Source organism: Monodon monoceros, unplaced genomic scaffold, assembly GCF_005190385.1.
Source record: "Monodon monoceros isolate NGI ecotype Baffin Bay Population unplaced genomic scaffold, NGI_Narwhal_1 Super_Scaffold_3, whole genome shotgun sequence".
Lineage (NCBI taxonomy): Eukaryota > Metazoa > Chordata > Mammalia > Artiodactyla > Monodontidae > Monodon > Monodon monoceros.
Window position 1 is genome coordinate 23,951,467 of NW_021703780.1, and position 15,196 is coordinate 23,966,662.

At 46.2% G+C, this 15,196-nt stretch overlaps 2 protein-coding genes and 2 non-coding genes across 5 annotated transcripts; 1 reads left to right on the top strand and 3 right to left on the bottom strand.

Annotated features, from left to right (window-relative positions):
* Nucleotides 1–1,224: 1,224 nt before the first annotated feature.
* MCCD1 (mitochondrial coiled-coil domain 1) lies at nt 1,225–3,964 on the top strand. The gene is made up of 2 exons (XM_029241963.1): nt 1,225–3,117; nt 3,661–3,964. Exons 1-2 carry the CDS (start codon nt 2,794–2,796, stop codon nt 3,847–3,849), a joined length of 513 nt encoding a protein of 170 aa, XP_029097796.1. The 5' UTR covers nt 1,225–2,793; the 3' UTR covers nt 3,850–3,964.
* A 201-nt stretch (nt 3,965–4,165) lies between these two features.
* On the bottom strand, nt 4,166–14,909 carry DDX39B (DExD-box helicase 39B). 2 transcript variants are annotated; one of them, XM_029241959.1, is made up of 11 exons: nt 14,761–14,909; nt 13,168–13,510; nt 12,288–12,415; nt 11,917–12,009; nt 9,603–9,786; nt 8,387–8,505; nt 6,183–6,314; nt 5,296–5,405; nt 5,053–5,197; nt 4,761–4,908; nt 4,166–4,406 (listed from the first exon to the last, which is right to left on the bottom strand). In XM_029241959.1, the coding sequence occupies exons 2-11, from the start codon at nt 13,376–13,378 to the stop codon at nt 4,390–4,392; spliced, it is 1,287 nt and encodes a 428-aa protein (XP_029097792.1). In that variant the 5' UTR covers nt 13,379–13,510; nt 14,761–14,909; the 3' UTR covers nt 4,166–4,389. The 2 variants fall into 2 exon arrangements, with proteins under 2 accessions (XP_029097792.1, XP_029097793.1); XM_029241960.1 differs by having other exon boundaries at nt 14,591–14,762.
* LOC114908180 lies at nt 9,475–9,551 on the bottom strand. Its single transcript, XR_003796877.1, has one exon. It is a non-coding gene; the product is annotated as a small nucleolar RNA SNORD83 (small nucleolar RNA).
* LOC114908178 lies at nt 13,944–14,021 on the bottom strand. Its single transcript, XR_003796875.1, has one exon. It is a non-coding gene; the product is annotated as a small nucleolar RNA SNORD83 (small nucleolar RNA).
* Nucleotides 14,910–15,196: the final 287 nt, after the last annotated feature.

Below are 15,196 nucleotides of genomic sequence, written 5' to 3' on the forward strand. Positions count from 1 at the left end.
GGTGGCACAGTGGATAAGACTCCGAGCTCCCAATGCAGGGGGTCTGGGTTTGATCCCTGGTCAGGGAACTAGATTCCACATGCATGCCACAACTGGGGAACCCGTGTGCCACAACTAAGGAGCCTGTGAGCCGAAACTAAGGAGCCTGCCTGCCGCAACTAAGACCCAGTGCAACCAAATTAATTATGTTTTTTAAAAAAGAAGATGAAAACACTCAATGCTCTGTGGTGACCTAAATGGGAAGGAAATCCAAGGAATAGGGGATATATATATACATGTGGCTGATTCACTTTGCTGTACAGCAGAAACTAACACAACATTGTAAAGCAACTATACTCCAATTTTAAAAAAAAAGAAAATGAAAACACTAATTCAAAAAGATACATGCACCCCAATGTTCATAGCATCACTTTTTACAATTGCCAAGATATGGAAGCAAGCTAAGTGTTCATCAACAGATGAATGGAATACTATTCAGTCATTAAAAAGAATGAAAATTTGCCATTTACAACAACATGGATGACCCTGGAGAGTATTATGTTTAGTGAAATAAGTCAGAGAAAGACAAATACTGTATGTTATCACTTATATGTAGAATTTAAAAAATAAAACAAATGAATATAGCAAAACAGAAACAGCAGGTATAGAAACAAACTAGTGGCTACCAACGCAGAGAGGGAAACGGGGAGGGGCAAGATAGGGGTAAGGGAATAAGAGGTACAAACTACTATATATAAAATAAATAAGCTACGAGGATGTATTATACAGCAAAGGAAAAATAGCCGTTACTTTGTAACAACTTTAAATTGAGTATAATCTATAAAAATTATGGATCACTATGTTGTACACCTGAAACTAACATAATATTGTAAATCAACTATACCTCAATAAAATTTTTTTCATTTAAAATAAATGCAGGGCTTCCCTGGTGGTGCAGTGGTTAAGAATCCTCCTGCCAATGCAGGCGACACAGTTTCAAGCCCTGGTCCGGGAAGATCCCATATGCCACAGAGCAACTAAGCCCATGCATTACAACTACTGAGCCTGCGCTCTAGAGCCCAAGAGCCACAACTACTGAGCCCACGTGCCACAACTACTGAAGCTCACGCGCCTAGAGCCCATGCTCCGCAAAAGAGAAGCCACTGCAATGAGAAGCCTACACACAGCAACAAAGAGTAGCCCCTGCTCGCTGCAACTAGAAAAAAGCCCACTCACAGCAACGAAGACTCAATGCAGCCAAAAATAAATAAATAAAAATAATTTAAAAACTACTACTAGACATAAATAAAACTTATTATATAAAGAAAGACTATTAGATACAGGAATAACAAAAATAAATATACACAGTAACAATCCAGGTTTACATTTATCTATCTTCATCCCTTCATTTCCATGACTATGAGATCCACAGCTCATCCAATAGATTTGAACTGGTCCAAACACCAGCTTTTTCTTTAGTTCTCACAGACGAACAAAGCCAAATCCACAGACTCTATTATAATTCACGACTTAGGACTGCACACTGCAAGTTATTGGATGTTAGTCCATTTTGGAGTTCATAACCTGAAATAGAAACTCAGATGGTTGGGACCTCCCTGGTGGTCCAGTGGTTAAGACTCCATGCTCCCAATGCAAGGCGCCCAGGTTCAATCCCTGGTCGGGGAACTAAATCCTGCATGCCGCAACTAAGATCCCACATGCCTCAAGTAAGACCCAGCACAGCCAAATGAATAAATAAAAAAACAAATAAATAAATTTAAAAACCCTCAGATGGTTGAAATGTCTAATTTTCAGGAGGGATACTTCATTACTCGTGCATCATTTAGATTGTCTTACACAAGTTTTATTTTCTTAACAGCTGCTAATCTTGCTTTTAATTTATAAATGTGGTTAGTTTCACTTCAATGTTGAATGTTGTGGGCTGTTTAATCGTATACTAGTTTCCCTTAACTGTAACAACAGTAGTTTGGGCCTCTTATGTCCCAATAGGTAGGACTTTAGCCTGTGCATACATCGCAGTTCAAAAATGAACCATGTATAACCCTATCACCGAGAGACAAGAAGGAAAGCTTCTCTCCTCCAAAATTTTACAGGGATTCTTTTTCTACTGAAAAATGGGAACCTGCCAGCTAATGGGGAACATGAGGTCTCTGACCTCATCTAAAGGTGCTTCAGCCCTTCAAGTTCAAAAACGATTGACCTGCAGGAAGGTCTTCCTCTCTGGTTCCTGGACCCCCACACCATGGAAGAGGCCATCTTCCCTCCGAATTCAGTGTGATGTCCTCCATGGTTTGATGGGAGGGCTCACCAGTTCAACAAAGCTTGAAACCGGTACCAGTGTATAGTGCCCAGACTTACCAGAGAAGGCAAACACTGAAGATGTGCAATGTACAACAGGGACAAGGAAAAAGGTCCCTCTGGGCCAGCAAGAAGAGGAAAGGGAAACAGAGGGAGAAGCAATACTTGACCCAGGTCAATGGGTATGAGCTTTCAAGTCAGGTAGACCTGGGAGTGAATCTTCCTGGCTTTTCCACCAACCAGCTGTGGAGCCTTGAGCACATCCGGCCCAGAGCAGGCCCCAGCCCATACTTACTGAATTGAGTGCTGAACGAAATTCTCTGACCATTTCCTCATCTGCCAACCAGTAATGCAATTCCTACCTTGCAGATTCGAGAGGAGTGAGAAAACACACAGTGCTAAGAAAAACAGACACAAGACATGCAGTAGGCTGGGGACCAGGGTTCTAAAGCAAGTTCTGCCTAACCTGGCAGGAGCATTCTCACACCAGGGAACATGAGTTCCTGGACTCTGTCTGGGGCCAGGTTAGGAGGCGGGCAGGTGCAGCAGAGCAGGGCAGGGGCAGGGCCAGGCACTGAAGCGAGGCCACAGCCCGGAGGGAGCCAGTTCCTGGTGGCTGTTGGGTGGCTCAGACAGCTCCTTGCCTCCCCAGCCATGGTTCTCCCTTTGCCCTGGCTTTCCCGAAGTTGCTGCCGTCACCTCCTCCTGCCACCCTGGCCACCGGCACTCCAGGGCTCCCGGAGGTGCTGCTCCCAGGGTCCCAAGGCAAGCACAGAAAAGACTAGCTCCACAGGCGCTGGGCAGATGTCACCTTCCACGGTAAGTGGCACCAAGAGTGAGGGTGGAGGGCAAATGTGTACTGGGGGCAGGGAATCCCCTCCCATCTCACCCTGTACCACAGGCCAGCTGAGTGCAGACACTACCCCCACCCCTAGAGCATGCTGCCTAGTTCCTCAATTCCCCAGCACCCTCCCTGCCCCCACCCCACTCCAGACCTCACGGCACCCTCTACCTACACCCCTCCCTCCCTGCACAGTCCACGAAGTCCTTGAACAGGAATTTCCCCTCATCCAATAGTTAATTATTTCTCAGGGCAGGTTGGGACAGCCAGTTCTCCCCTTCCCATAGGTCACACAGAAGTCCAGTTATAGCCCCTGGGCTGTGATCTCTAACTTCCCCCTCCCCCCAGGCCTATGCCTAAGACAGGAAGCAATACAGGTGTACTGCTGTTAAGATCGTGTGTACTGCAGGCATCGCAATACAGATGAGCTTAAACTAATGGTGCTGAAAAAGAGGAAGGAGGCGGTGAACCTCAGCCCCCTGCCCTGGCTGATGCTCTTTCCTAACACCCCCCTCTCCCAGGACCCCTGGCCCCGCCCCACAGCTGAGCTGGCCCAAGCTGAAGAGCTGCTGGAGCAGCAGTTGGAGCTGTACCAGGCCCTGCTCGAAGGGCAAGAGGGGGCCTGGGAAGCCCAGGCCCTGGTGCTCAAGATCCAGAAGCTGAAGGAACAGATGAGGAGACACAGAGAGAGCCTGGGAGAGGACACCTAAGCTTTCCACCCGTTGCCACTTCACCCTCCTACACTGGAAATACTGCACACTACCCTCCCTCCCCAGCCCTTTGATCAGAAACATCCCAGCCTCTCCCAGGCCACTAAGGAAACGGAAGAAACCACCACAAAGGGCCAGAAATTGCAAAGTAGTGAGAAGCCACGGCCTCTGCAGTCTTTTCAGTAACATCCCCCAGTCTGACACCTCCTACTGACCTCCGCCCCACAGCAGTGTACACAGTCCCCACGGGAATTTACTCCAGATTATGCCCTAAAATAGCCTCACCCCAAAACCAATAAAGGGACGGAGCCCTTACAGACACCACAGACGCATGTGTTTTTTAGTTTTGTTAAAAAAAAAATTCTGACAAATCAGGGAAATGGGGGTTTAGGAGTGGTGGCGATGCAAAAGAAGAAAGCCATGGGGTGGGGGATGGGGTCGTCAAGGGTAGGCGGCAGCAGTGTCTCCTTCACCCCCACGCCTGGCGGCATCTCCTGAAGAGGAGCAGACTGTCACACTCCAGAATGGGTGGGGAGTTCTCTACCGCGTCTGTTCAACTGAAGAAAAACATGGCAGTTAGAATAAGGTATGGAAAAGAAAAGGCTAGGTTGGTAGAAAAGGCCCCCCAGCCCCGAAACACATGCAGATGTTCGTGCAGTGTGTAGGTCAGAGGATACATTTGGGGGTAAAGAAAGAAATACTTCGATGAGAAGTAATCTGATGAGAAGAGACCCCATAAAGAGGTCAACTAAACATCCCAACAGGGCATCAAGATGGGGGTGCAGGGGAAAAAACAGATGACAAATTTGTCAAGTGCCCACTATGCACCAGGGGCTTTAAGAAAAAACCCTCTAAGGAACAAGGAGAACCTAAAGGACTGGGGAAGCCAGTTTCATGAGATCATTACTCACTGTAGGAGGAGATGTCTATCTCATCAGGCAGCTCACTAATATTGACTTCAAAGCGATCCTGCACATCATTGAGAATCTTGGCATCATTCTCATCTGACACAAACGTGATGGCCAAGCCCTTGGTGCCAAACCGGCCTGCTCTGGCCACCTGGAAGGAGACAGATGATAGAATTGGTAGACCCCAAAGAAGGAAGACACCCAAGAGGAGGGCTGAAGATGTATGGTATGAAAAGATAAAGAAACTAAGGGGGTGGGAGAGGACACTAGGATACCTTCCGGGTGTTGGGCTTACCCGATGCAGGTATGTGTCAGAATCCTCAGGCATGTCGTAGTTAAAGGCGATGTTCACCCGCTCGATGTCCATGCCTCGGCCAAACAGGTTGGTAGCCACAAGAATTCGTCGTTGAAAATCTTTAAACTGCTGATACCGAGAAAGCCTTTGTGAGAAAGGAAAGCAGAAAAATGTTGAGATTCCTTGCTCTCAAGGGTCTCTTCCTCGCAAGGACACAAAGCACCTTCCCCATCTCTGACTCACCTCTCCTCCTGAGGCATCCCACGGTGGATGGCAATAGCTGGGAAGTTCTGCTCCACCAGGAGCTGGGCCAGGGCAATGCAACGCTGCACAGACTTCACAAATATCACCACCTGTGTGTGTGTGTGTGTACATATAAGATTGGAGGGGATGTGCGTCCATGTGGGTGTGTGTGAGAGAGATTACGTGCAAGAGTTTTCAGTAATTACACTCTTCTAAAAGAACTCCTCTTAGTCCCCATCACGTATTTCCTCTTCTGCTCTAAATATTACTTAGCCTTTCCCTCTTGGCTCTGATTTTTCCTGAGCAGACAGACATGCTGCAGAGAAGGTATGGAAAACAGTAACTAAAATTACCAGACATATTAGGAGACAAGGATGAAGCCACCTCACGAGTGGTAAAAATTTGAACTAAAGTCTGGAAAGACCACGACCAATATTCCGACTCACCAAAACGTCAAATATGAGAACTTACCCTAATTCTAGAAAGTAGTTTTTAGTGCAAGCAAATCACACCACAGGTAAAGTGATGGAACACTTCTCCCTCAGTTAAGTAGTACAAGAAACAAAACTTAAGAATCGAACAGGCCTAATGTATTTCTAGACTTTCACCACCTTATTAAAACTCTTCAAGGATTTTATAATTTGAGCTTTATTTTGTTGAATATCTATGCCAGCCATGGAACAGAAAAGCAGTTCCCACCTTGCTCACGCTCAGTGCCACCAAAAGACATTTTTCTCTCATTTAACAGAATTTTCATTTAAGAGAATTTCTCCACCATTCTCTTTCACATGACACACATGGTTTCCTCAATAAAAGGATATATTATAGAGGTTCCTGCAACAGTTGGAGACGTGCTCATTCTCCCTACTGGACCTTGAACAACTGACCTGGTTGAATTCAAGGACATCCAGAAGGTCAAAGAGCTTCCGGTTCTTCTCGTTGTCCTTCAGTTTCACGTAGTACTGCTGCAACCCATGCAGCGTCAGCTTCGTCTCATCATCCACGAAGATCTCCATTGGCTGGGGGGGAGGGGGGAGGGAAGGGGTGGGGAACGGGAGGAGGGCAGAGTGGGGGGGTTAAACCTGGGGGGGTGGAGGAAGTTGATCTCCAATACACCCCATGGCGGGATGGGGAGAAGAGAGGAGATTGGAAACCCAACCCCACCCCCAAAAATACCCACATATTAATGTGGTCTTTTCCACAGTTGATCTAATTTCCTTCCTATCAGTTGAGTTTTAAGATTTTCCAACTGAAAATTTTCACGGGAAAGAAACTTTGCAGGGAGGAAAAGACACAGTACAACCACCCAATGGCAAGATGCCATTACCTCAAATGGAGGTGGTGGAGGAAAGAAAACAATGGGAGGTGATTCTCCAAGAGAGAACATGATCCAAACACCTGGGAAATGATGGGAAACAGTGACTCGAGGTCAGAATAACTCCATCAGAGCTGGTTTAATATCGGGGAGAGGAGAAGGACTACTCCATTTTATGCTCTCAACTACGAGAATCATATCCCCATTACAAAGGTGGATGTCTTCCATATCCCCATTAGGACGGTGGAAGATCAGAATGCTTCAGTGGACATAAGTCAAAATGCCATGAAAAGAGAAGCAAAAATTACTCAAGATGAGCAACAACTTGCCCTCGGACCACAAGGAAACAGTTTTAAATAAGACTGGTCTCAACTAAAAATCAAACCACCTGTACTGTTACGTGGAAGGTATCAATAAGTAGTGCTAAGAAGCAGATTCAGAGCAGCAGTTATTCACTCATCTTTAAAAACAAAACAAATCATATACACACACAACCCTTGAAGGGAAGGAAGGCAGCATTAAAAAAAAAAAGGCGGAAATTGACACAAGACTCAACTCCAAAGCCCAACTTTCCTAGCACTCTTCACTAACTTGAAGACATAGCTAACATAAAACCCCAGGGTCCAAGATTTCGGGAAAGGATGTGTGTGTCATGGGAGAAAACCAGAAGCCCAATCTCAGAAGTCAGACTAGCAAAGGTAGGCTTTCTAAAGAGAAGTTCCATGGCTTCTTTCAGATCTAATCTGAGCCCCAAGTACAGCTGAAGAGTTTTGGTCCCATGGGAAGGAGTAGAGCAGGGAGGGAAAGAACACACTCCACTGCTTATACAATGGCCCCGACTAGCCCCAGACCCTAGCACCCACCTGGTTACATCCAAGTGGAGCTCCTCACTTTACCTTTCCCATATCCCTCTAAGTATTAAAAAAAAAAAAGTGTTTAAAAAATGAAAAAAAATCTACCACCCCATTCAGAACACCCCTCCCCACCAACACAAATGGAGGGAAACAGGGAACACGGCACGCCTTGGGTTCAGGAAAAAAACCGGGAACGGAAAAAGAGGCTGGTTTGGTCCTCGGCTTCCTGGTCAGGTTCCCCGCGGCCTCCGCTGCCGCCATCCACCGCCGGGTGCCGTCCGCATTCCCCCGCCGCGCCACGGTGCTTCTCTGCTGCCGGCTCACATCAACCAAGGTTCCGGATGGGTGCGAGGAGGTACGGGTGGGAAGGAGTATGGACTCGGGGATTGAGGTGCCAAAGGCCCCCACCCCTGGAGGTGGGGAGGAAGCGGATTCATCTGTGCTGTTTGCTCTTCTTTTGGACATGCCCTGCCATCTGTCTGTCCCTCTCTTGCTCTCCTGCCACCGGGACATTATGAGTTTGGGGAGCAGAAGGCTCCGGTTGTATGCTCGATGCCACCTTGAGGGTGCGTGGCTGTAGGGAGTATGTAGGAGACGATGGGTGGGTGGTAGGGCAGAAAATCCTGCCCTCCCCCAAAAGGGAGAAGAGGTTCAAAAATGCTGTGATTAAAAAAAAAAAGTCGAACACTTCCCGCTCTCACGTTAACCCGACCAAGTCTTCCGGAGTTTCCCTGGCGCCCGCGCAGACCCTAACACTAACTGTCTCTGCCTCTGTGTGTCTCTTCAAGGAGTCATCACTCCCAAATGGGCATGTGCCTCCTTCTTGGCGCTTGAAGGACAAGGGAGTCTGGAGGAAGAGGGCGCGGAGGGGGAGGAGGCAGCGGGCGGGGAGTGGAGGGAGAGAAGGTAGAAGGGTATTTACGTCTTGCATGAACTTGCGGCAGACTGGGCGAATCTCTTTGCTCAAGGTAGCACTGAACATCATGACCTGCTTCTCATGGGGGGTCATGCGAAAAATTTCCTGGACATCCCGACGCATGTCTACAAGAAAAAGGAACTATAGTAGAAGAGAAGCATATATCGTAAACAAAGACCAGAAACAGGCGTACCAGTGAGGTAAAGACTGTTGGTAAGCAAGAGTCTCGGTTCAGGGGAAGATTTGCCTCAGGCCTCTCTCTACTCTATTTTCTCCAACCACCATATAATCATATCCATAGTAATAACACAGTGGAAAGAACAATGGATTTGGGACCAGGTTCCAGCTGTGTATTTTAACCACACAAGAAATTAGATGAAACCCCAAAGCCCACAACTAAAACATGGGGATAAAGCCCACTGCAGAGGCTCACAGAGATAAGTCCTCTGAAAAATGCTTTACAAGGAAGGCCCTTCTCCCTAATCCTCTCTCCCCAAGCTCCAACTGTCTACAAATATCGCGCACCTATTACATTCCAGCTGTCAGAGTCCATTCCATGCTTCCTCTGGATCACACTGTCCTATCCAGTCAGGCAAATATGACATCTCTACTTGGAGCCCACCTTATAGCTCGCCATCTAGAATAGCCAAAGATCATTTGGAATGACTTATCCCTGGGGCTATGTCGATCCCTACTCTCTCATTCACCAAATTTGAGTTCTTACAAAACATTTTCCTTACTTAACCCCACTTAGCACACCGGAATACCTACCACACCACACAAACTCCCACAAACACCCTCCACATTAATTCCAGAACTTAAGTCTAGAGATCTATTCAGCTATAAATTCTGACAATATATGCTGAGCTGAGGATGCCAAAAGAGTAGACTGTCTCCTCGTCCAGCTCAAGTTTCTCCCCTATGACACCCACTATAGGGTTTTACAAAGGAGAATGGTGGTGTGACTAATATCCAACATCAGCAAAGTCCCTTCTCTCAAAGATAAACATCACCAAAAGAAAGAACGTAACACCCTCCTCCTTGATCACTAAGGATGCTTAAAAAGCCTAACGAAGACTGACCAGGGAAGCCAGAGCCATCAGTCATGGGTGATAGATTAAGAGTCGTCCTGGCACTGAAGTGCTCCAGTATCAAATAAACATCATTTGGCTCCAAAAGGCAACTCCCAGATCACTAGCCCAGTCCCAGCACTGCTACTCACCGAGCTGTTCAAGCATCTTATCGCATTCATCCAAGATAAAGTGTTTAATGTGTTTGAGATTGAGGCTCTTATTTCGAGCCAGGGCTAGGATGCGGCCAGGGGTCCCCACGACGATATGCGGGCAGTTCTTCTTCAGCACCTCTTCATCTTTCTTGATAGACAGACCACCAAAAAACACTGCGACCTGCCAATCCAGGAGAAAAGAGTATCTCACGAGGAAGGAAAGAATTCAACCTCCCCAAGGTTCCCATCCTTTCAGTTTACTCTAAACCAAGTCTTAGAACACTTCAGAGCTAAAAGGAACATAGGAGATCACCTAATCTAAAATTATTATATACCCCAAACATTAAAGCTAAGAAACAAAAGTGACCTGCCCTAAATTACATGGCTGATCGAGGCAGTGAGGACCAGCACTTAGTTCTTCTGACTTAATCTAACAATCTTCCTTCCCCAAGGCCAGGCTTCACTGTAAAAATGAGGACAGCAAGAAATCACCAGTGTCAAGTACCAAAAAAAGCTCATGGACATCAAGTTTTCCTAAATGACCCCAGATTTTTAAACTCCTTTGCATAAACCCTATGAGATTACTGATTCAGGCTAAATATACTACTCCATGTTAAAACCATTAGGGGAATGGTTGTTGAGGATCTGGGCCTTAATACCCTCTCAAATAGCACCAAAACTGCTTTTTAGTTTCAAGGGGGAAAGATCAGACTGACAGGACCCTAATTCTAGGGTAAATTTAAAACCATTAACTGTGGGACAGGCAGGTTTGCAACAAAACAGGAGATACATAGCATCATCTATGAAGAATTCTTGCCAAAAATGTTCAACTTGAACCAGTTAAGCTTTCAAATATAAATTTCAGTTTAGGGACTTCCCTGGCAGTCCAGTGGTCAAGAAGCCACGCTTCCTATGCAGGGGGCGCAGGTTCGATCCCTATCAGGGAACTCAGCTCCCACATGCCGAGTGGCACGGCAAAGGAAGGAAGGAAGGGAGAGAGGGAGAGAGAGAGAAAGAGTGAAAGAAAGCAAGAAAGCTCAGTTTATAGGAAACACTGGGAGGGAAAAACAAGTTAAAACAACACAAGGGAGTAACGAGACAAACTCAGAGGTGACACATTCTGTAGAACTAGCCCAACGTCTTAAACAAATCACTGAAGCATAATTTTGAGCAAAAGAAAGAAAAGTAAGACTATATCAGGACAATTTATATTTGATCTTGACACCAAGACCATCCTCTTTTGAGTCCACAAGGTGATGAGTCAGACCTATAGAGGAAGAAGTGCAATCCTAGCTCTCTACTGAGCTCAATGACAAATGTTTCCACAGTCATTAACAATGGAAACGGTTTCCTGGTTTTCAACTTATAGAATCAACCTACCAACAAGACTGCTTGCTAAAAGGACAGAAAGTACACCGCAATGAAACCGACAATATAAGAATACAAACATACATAACACACACACCAGCTTTCAGACTATGTTTAGATAATTTAAATTAATAGTTTTCAAATTCTAGGAGAAAAAGTGTAAACAAGCTAAATAATCTTTCACGAAAAAGTCAAAAAGGCCTTTAAGTTGACAAACTGAGAAAATAGCACCGAATACTTGGTTTCACAGAACATCAGAACTTAAATCTTTTCGTTTTAAGGCCCTCTGGATTACCTATGCACTTTTACCAGGCACAGATACTACTTTTACTACTTTGGTTTTTAACAAATTACTTTTAGTCTAGGGCTATTACTCACACATTCCTAGTTCTACATATAAATTAAAAATCAATTATGAGGAAAATTACAACAATCTGAACAAAAATACTGTTTTTCTTTCACCCAAGGAGGGTACAAGGTCATATACATCAAGCATATGTTTATGCTTCTCAAACCCCAATTACCCGAGGATCTTGTCAGAACACATATTCATACTCGGTAGGACTAGAGTGGAACTCATGCAATCTACATTTCCAACAGGCTCCCAAATGACACTGAAACCACAGGTCTGGGAACCACACCCTGAATATCAATGCACAAGCATATTTATAAAACATGTTAAAAACCAAGGCAAACTATAAAGCTACTCCAAAATCAAAATACAGCAGACATCTCTGAAAGTATAATGCATACCCAAATGAGCCCTAGAATATAAACCTCTTATACACCTAAGTTGCACAAACTTACTACGTACTACATGCAACTGAGATTTGTGTATAGGTATTTAACACCTGTGAGATGTGAAGACTGCTAATCTAACAAGTCTCCAATGCCTCCAACTCCCCACACCCTCACTCCCCCAGGTCTCTTTACCCTGGCTTACCTTGACGTTGGGCATGTACTTAGAGAAGCGTTCATATTCCTTGCTGATCTGAAAAGCCAACTCCCGAGTGTGACACATCACCAGTACAGACACCTGGGGGGAAGTAGACGGAGACACACATACAGTATATCCCTTCACCAGGTATGTCACAAAAGCACACCCAGCAGATCACAGGTGACTACAATTCTGGATCTAAATCATTAACCCCGTGATTACTACAGAATATCCTCATGCCTATCTGTCAAGGATGATAAAGGTCATCTTAACAACAAGCACTCCTGGCTCTGAATGCATCATGTAGCAGAGACGAAAATACCCTTCCTGAACATTACTAGCCAAAATGCCTTCCCCAGCACTCTCCCCAAGTGTACCTGCCCAGTAACTGGCTCCAGCTGTTGCAGTGTAGCCAGCACAAACACCGCCGTCTTTCCCATGCCTGACTTGGCCTGGCATAGGACATCCATTCCCAGGATGGCCTGAGGGATGCATTCATGCTGGACTAGAAGTAGGGGAAAAAAAAGATAAATTAGTTTCCAGAGAACTCCACCACCTTTTTCACCAGGCCAAACCCATTTCTCACCTGTCAATTCTTAAGTTGTTCTTGTCAATTTCCAGACCCTTTCTACCTCTCTGCCCCCTCAATCAAAGTGATTCCCAAATCAGACCTTCCCAGTTCCTTCTAACATAGCCTCTTCCAGCTCCAGGGCCCAAAGTCCTGCTAACAACCCTCTTGCATCTACCAATTGGACGTCTTAGGTGCTTCTGATTCTGTCTGAATGTTCCTTCATCTGTAGCAATCCATGAATTTTGAGTGCCTGCCACAAGCCATTTCTCATACTTAGATTATCATGCTTTGGGGCACATAACGCTGCAACAACCTTGAACAAAATGAAGAACTTGGTACATGACCCAAAAGCCAGCCATAAAGGTTTCCAGAGACCAGAGATGGCCTGGCCCAAGGGTCCAACCAGCTCCTCTCTGGAAATTTTAAACTAAAAGTCAGAGAGACAAAATTTAACACAGGCAAGAAAAAAAGCCCCTCTAAGTTGCTTTTAGATCACTAGCACTTACATGCTATCATGAATGAAAGGCCAACTTATATAAACCTCTTCTACTGCTAAAATAGTTTTTGGTACTTATTTCCTGGTCTATCCTGAATATAAGTCTGTATCACCTGAGGGACCATGACCATACGGTTTCCTGTATCCTTAAAGAGCCTAATGAATACTCCATGCCCAACAGAAAATTTACCTTCTGATGGATGCTCAAAGCCACAGTCAACAATGGCCCGGAGCAACTCTGGCTTGAGCAGGAAGTCACGAAAGCCAGAGCTGTGAATGGAGACATAGGAGCCCTTGACATCCTTCTTGGCAGGGGCCTCAGCCCCATCTCCCCCAGCTGCTGTCTCCACCTCATCATCTTCATAATCCAAGAGCTCATTGTCCACATCGTTCTCTGCCATAACTGGGCCGGCAGGGGGAGAAGGGGAGGGGTCTCTGGATGAGTTCACGCAGAATAAGGGAAGACAGAGGAGGAAAGTGGGGGCTTGAGGAACAGTAGAGGAAAAGAAACACAATAGTTTCTGACAGAAGAGCTGGGGAAAAAAAAAGAGAAAACTCATCAGTCATGAGCAGAGCCTTCACCATCTTTTCCATCCCCACACTCTTTCCACTTTCCCTGAACTAGGAAACATTTACCTGGAAAAAAAATAATAATAAAGAAGCACAAGACGTAAAAGCGAAAGGCAAACATAATACTGGGAATGGGAAAAGTGGGCCCGGGGGAAGTGGTTAGGACATAAGTCTCCAAAAAGATAGGATCGGAGAAGGAGAAACCGGAAAGTTGGAAGGGCAAAACCGACTTATAAACTCCTGGTCTGTCACAGTAACAAGGAAAAAAAAAATACACGTCTGAAAAACAGAATACTACTAATGACTTAAAATGGAGAATGAAGATGAAAGTGACAAAACGAAAAGTCCTCAACGGAAGACCTTGTGCTTTCCCTATAATCTCAAGGTGTCGACAGCAGCCATCAGTCAAGGGTGATAGATTACGGTCGTCATTACGCAAAGCGCTCACTTTTCAAAATGAAAACATCATGTGGCTGCCAACCACCTCTCGCAGCATTCCAGCCTCCCACTCCTCAATAACCTTCTGGAGCTTAAGAAATCCTTGTGTATTAATGACGGAGAGAGAGGCCTAGAGAAATGGCTCGGCCGGGAAAAAACCCACTCCTCCATCATACAATGAATAAAATAGAACACAATAATTAAGAAAGATGTATCCTCGTTCCGGCTAACAGAAGCTTTACCAAGTGACCTTCCATCACCATTATGTTACTCCTAGGTGTAGCTCATTTCCGAAAACACACAACGACACCACTGGTAAACATTTGGAAAACACTCCAGATAATAGTGGGCAGTCCGTGGTGAGAAAAGTCCAACTAGGCCCACAAGTCGGGACTCCTTCCATTCCCACCGCGGACCGAGATAAGCGGGAAAGTGAGAAGAGCCCCGCCCTCTGCAAATGCCCAGGACCAGAAGACACCTAGCGCCGCCTCTCACTGTCGCTGGGTTCTGAGGTAACCGAGGGTCCCACCGAAAGAGCGAGGAGCAAAGGAAGCACAATGGCGCCGGGGCCACCATCTTGGATGGGGCCCCCCTGGCTTCCCTACCTCCCCCCGAAGTTTCTTGATCTCGAGGGATGCAAGTGATGGAAGTAACAACCCAATCAGACTCCAGCGACCAGACCATAGCCTGTACAAGGGTTATCAGGAGGCCGTGCGACAGGATGGCCGCAGAGAAACGCAGATGGAGGCGGATGGTGCCGAAGGCCAAAGCTTACCTGAGCAAGGCGAAGGCGTATGGCGGCGGTAACAGCGACGAAGGAAGGAATCTGCCTTCACTTCCGGTTCCCGGCTTCCCTCTACCCCGGCCTCCCGCCTTACGACCGCGCAGACGTAAGGAACCGGAAGAAGGACCTTCCACGGTTCTACAGTTCCGCGCGCTCTAGGGTTGCCTTTAGAAAATGCCTGTGTGGAAAAAAAAATTTTTTTAAGCCACTTCTAACTCCTCCGCTACTACCAGTAACAAAAGGCATAAAGGAAACTAGCATCCTCCCCATTGTTATCTTTTTTCTCTTGTCCTGCTCTTTTCCACGCCTCTCTCTTCATTTACGTTCTTGCCGCACAGGCCTTCTCTCTGGGCACCCCTCCGTGGGCGCAGGAGGACCCAAGGTGGCGGGATTTCGAGTTCCCACGGGGTCCTTGGTCCGGTAGTCA

Excerpts from the sequence above, each read along its gene's own strand:
- MCCD1 (XM_029241963.1), top strand. The coding sequence starts at position 2,794 with ATGAGTTCCTGGACTCTGTCTGGGGCCAGGTTAGGAGGCGGGCAGGTG. Across the intron at positions 3,118-3,660 it reads GGCAGATGTCACCTTCCACG|GACCCCTGGCCCCGCCCCAC; the intron begins GTAAGTGGCACC and ends CCCCTCTCCCAG.
- DDX39B (XM_029241959.1), bottom strand. The coding sequence starts at position 13,378 with ATGGCAGAGAACGATGTGGACAATGAGCTCTTGGATTATGAAGATGAT. Across the intron at positions 12,010-12,287 it reads TGGAGCCAGTTACTGGGCAG|GTGTCTGTACTGGTGATGTG; the intron begins GTACACTTGGGG and ends ACTTCCCCCCAG. Across the intron at positions 9,787-11,916 it reads AGTACATGCCCAACGTCAAG|GTCGCAGTGTTTTTTGGTGG; the intron begins GTAAGCCAGGGT and ends CTGGATTGGCAG.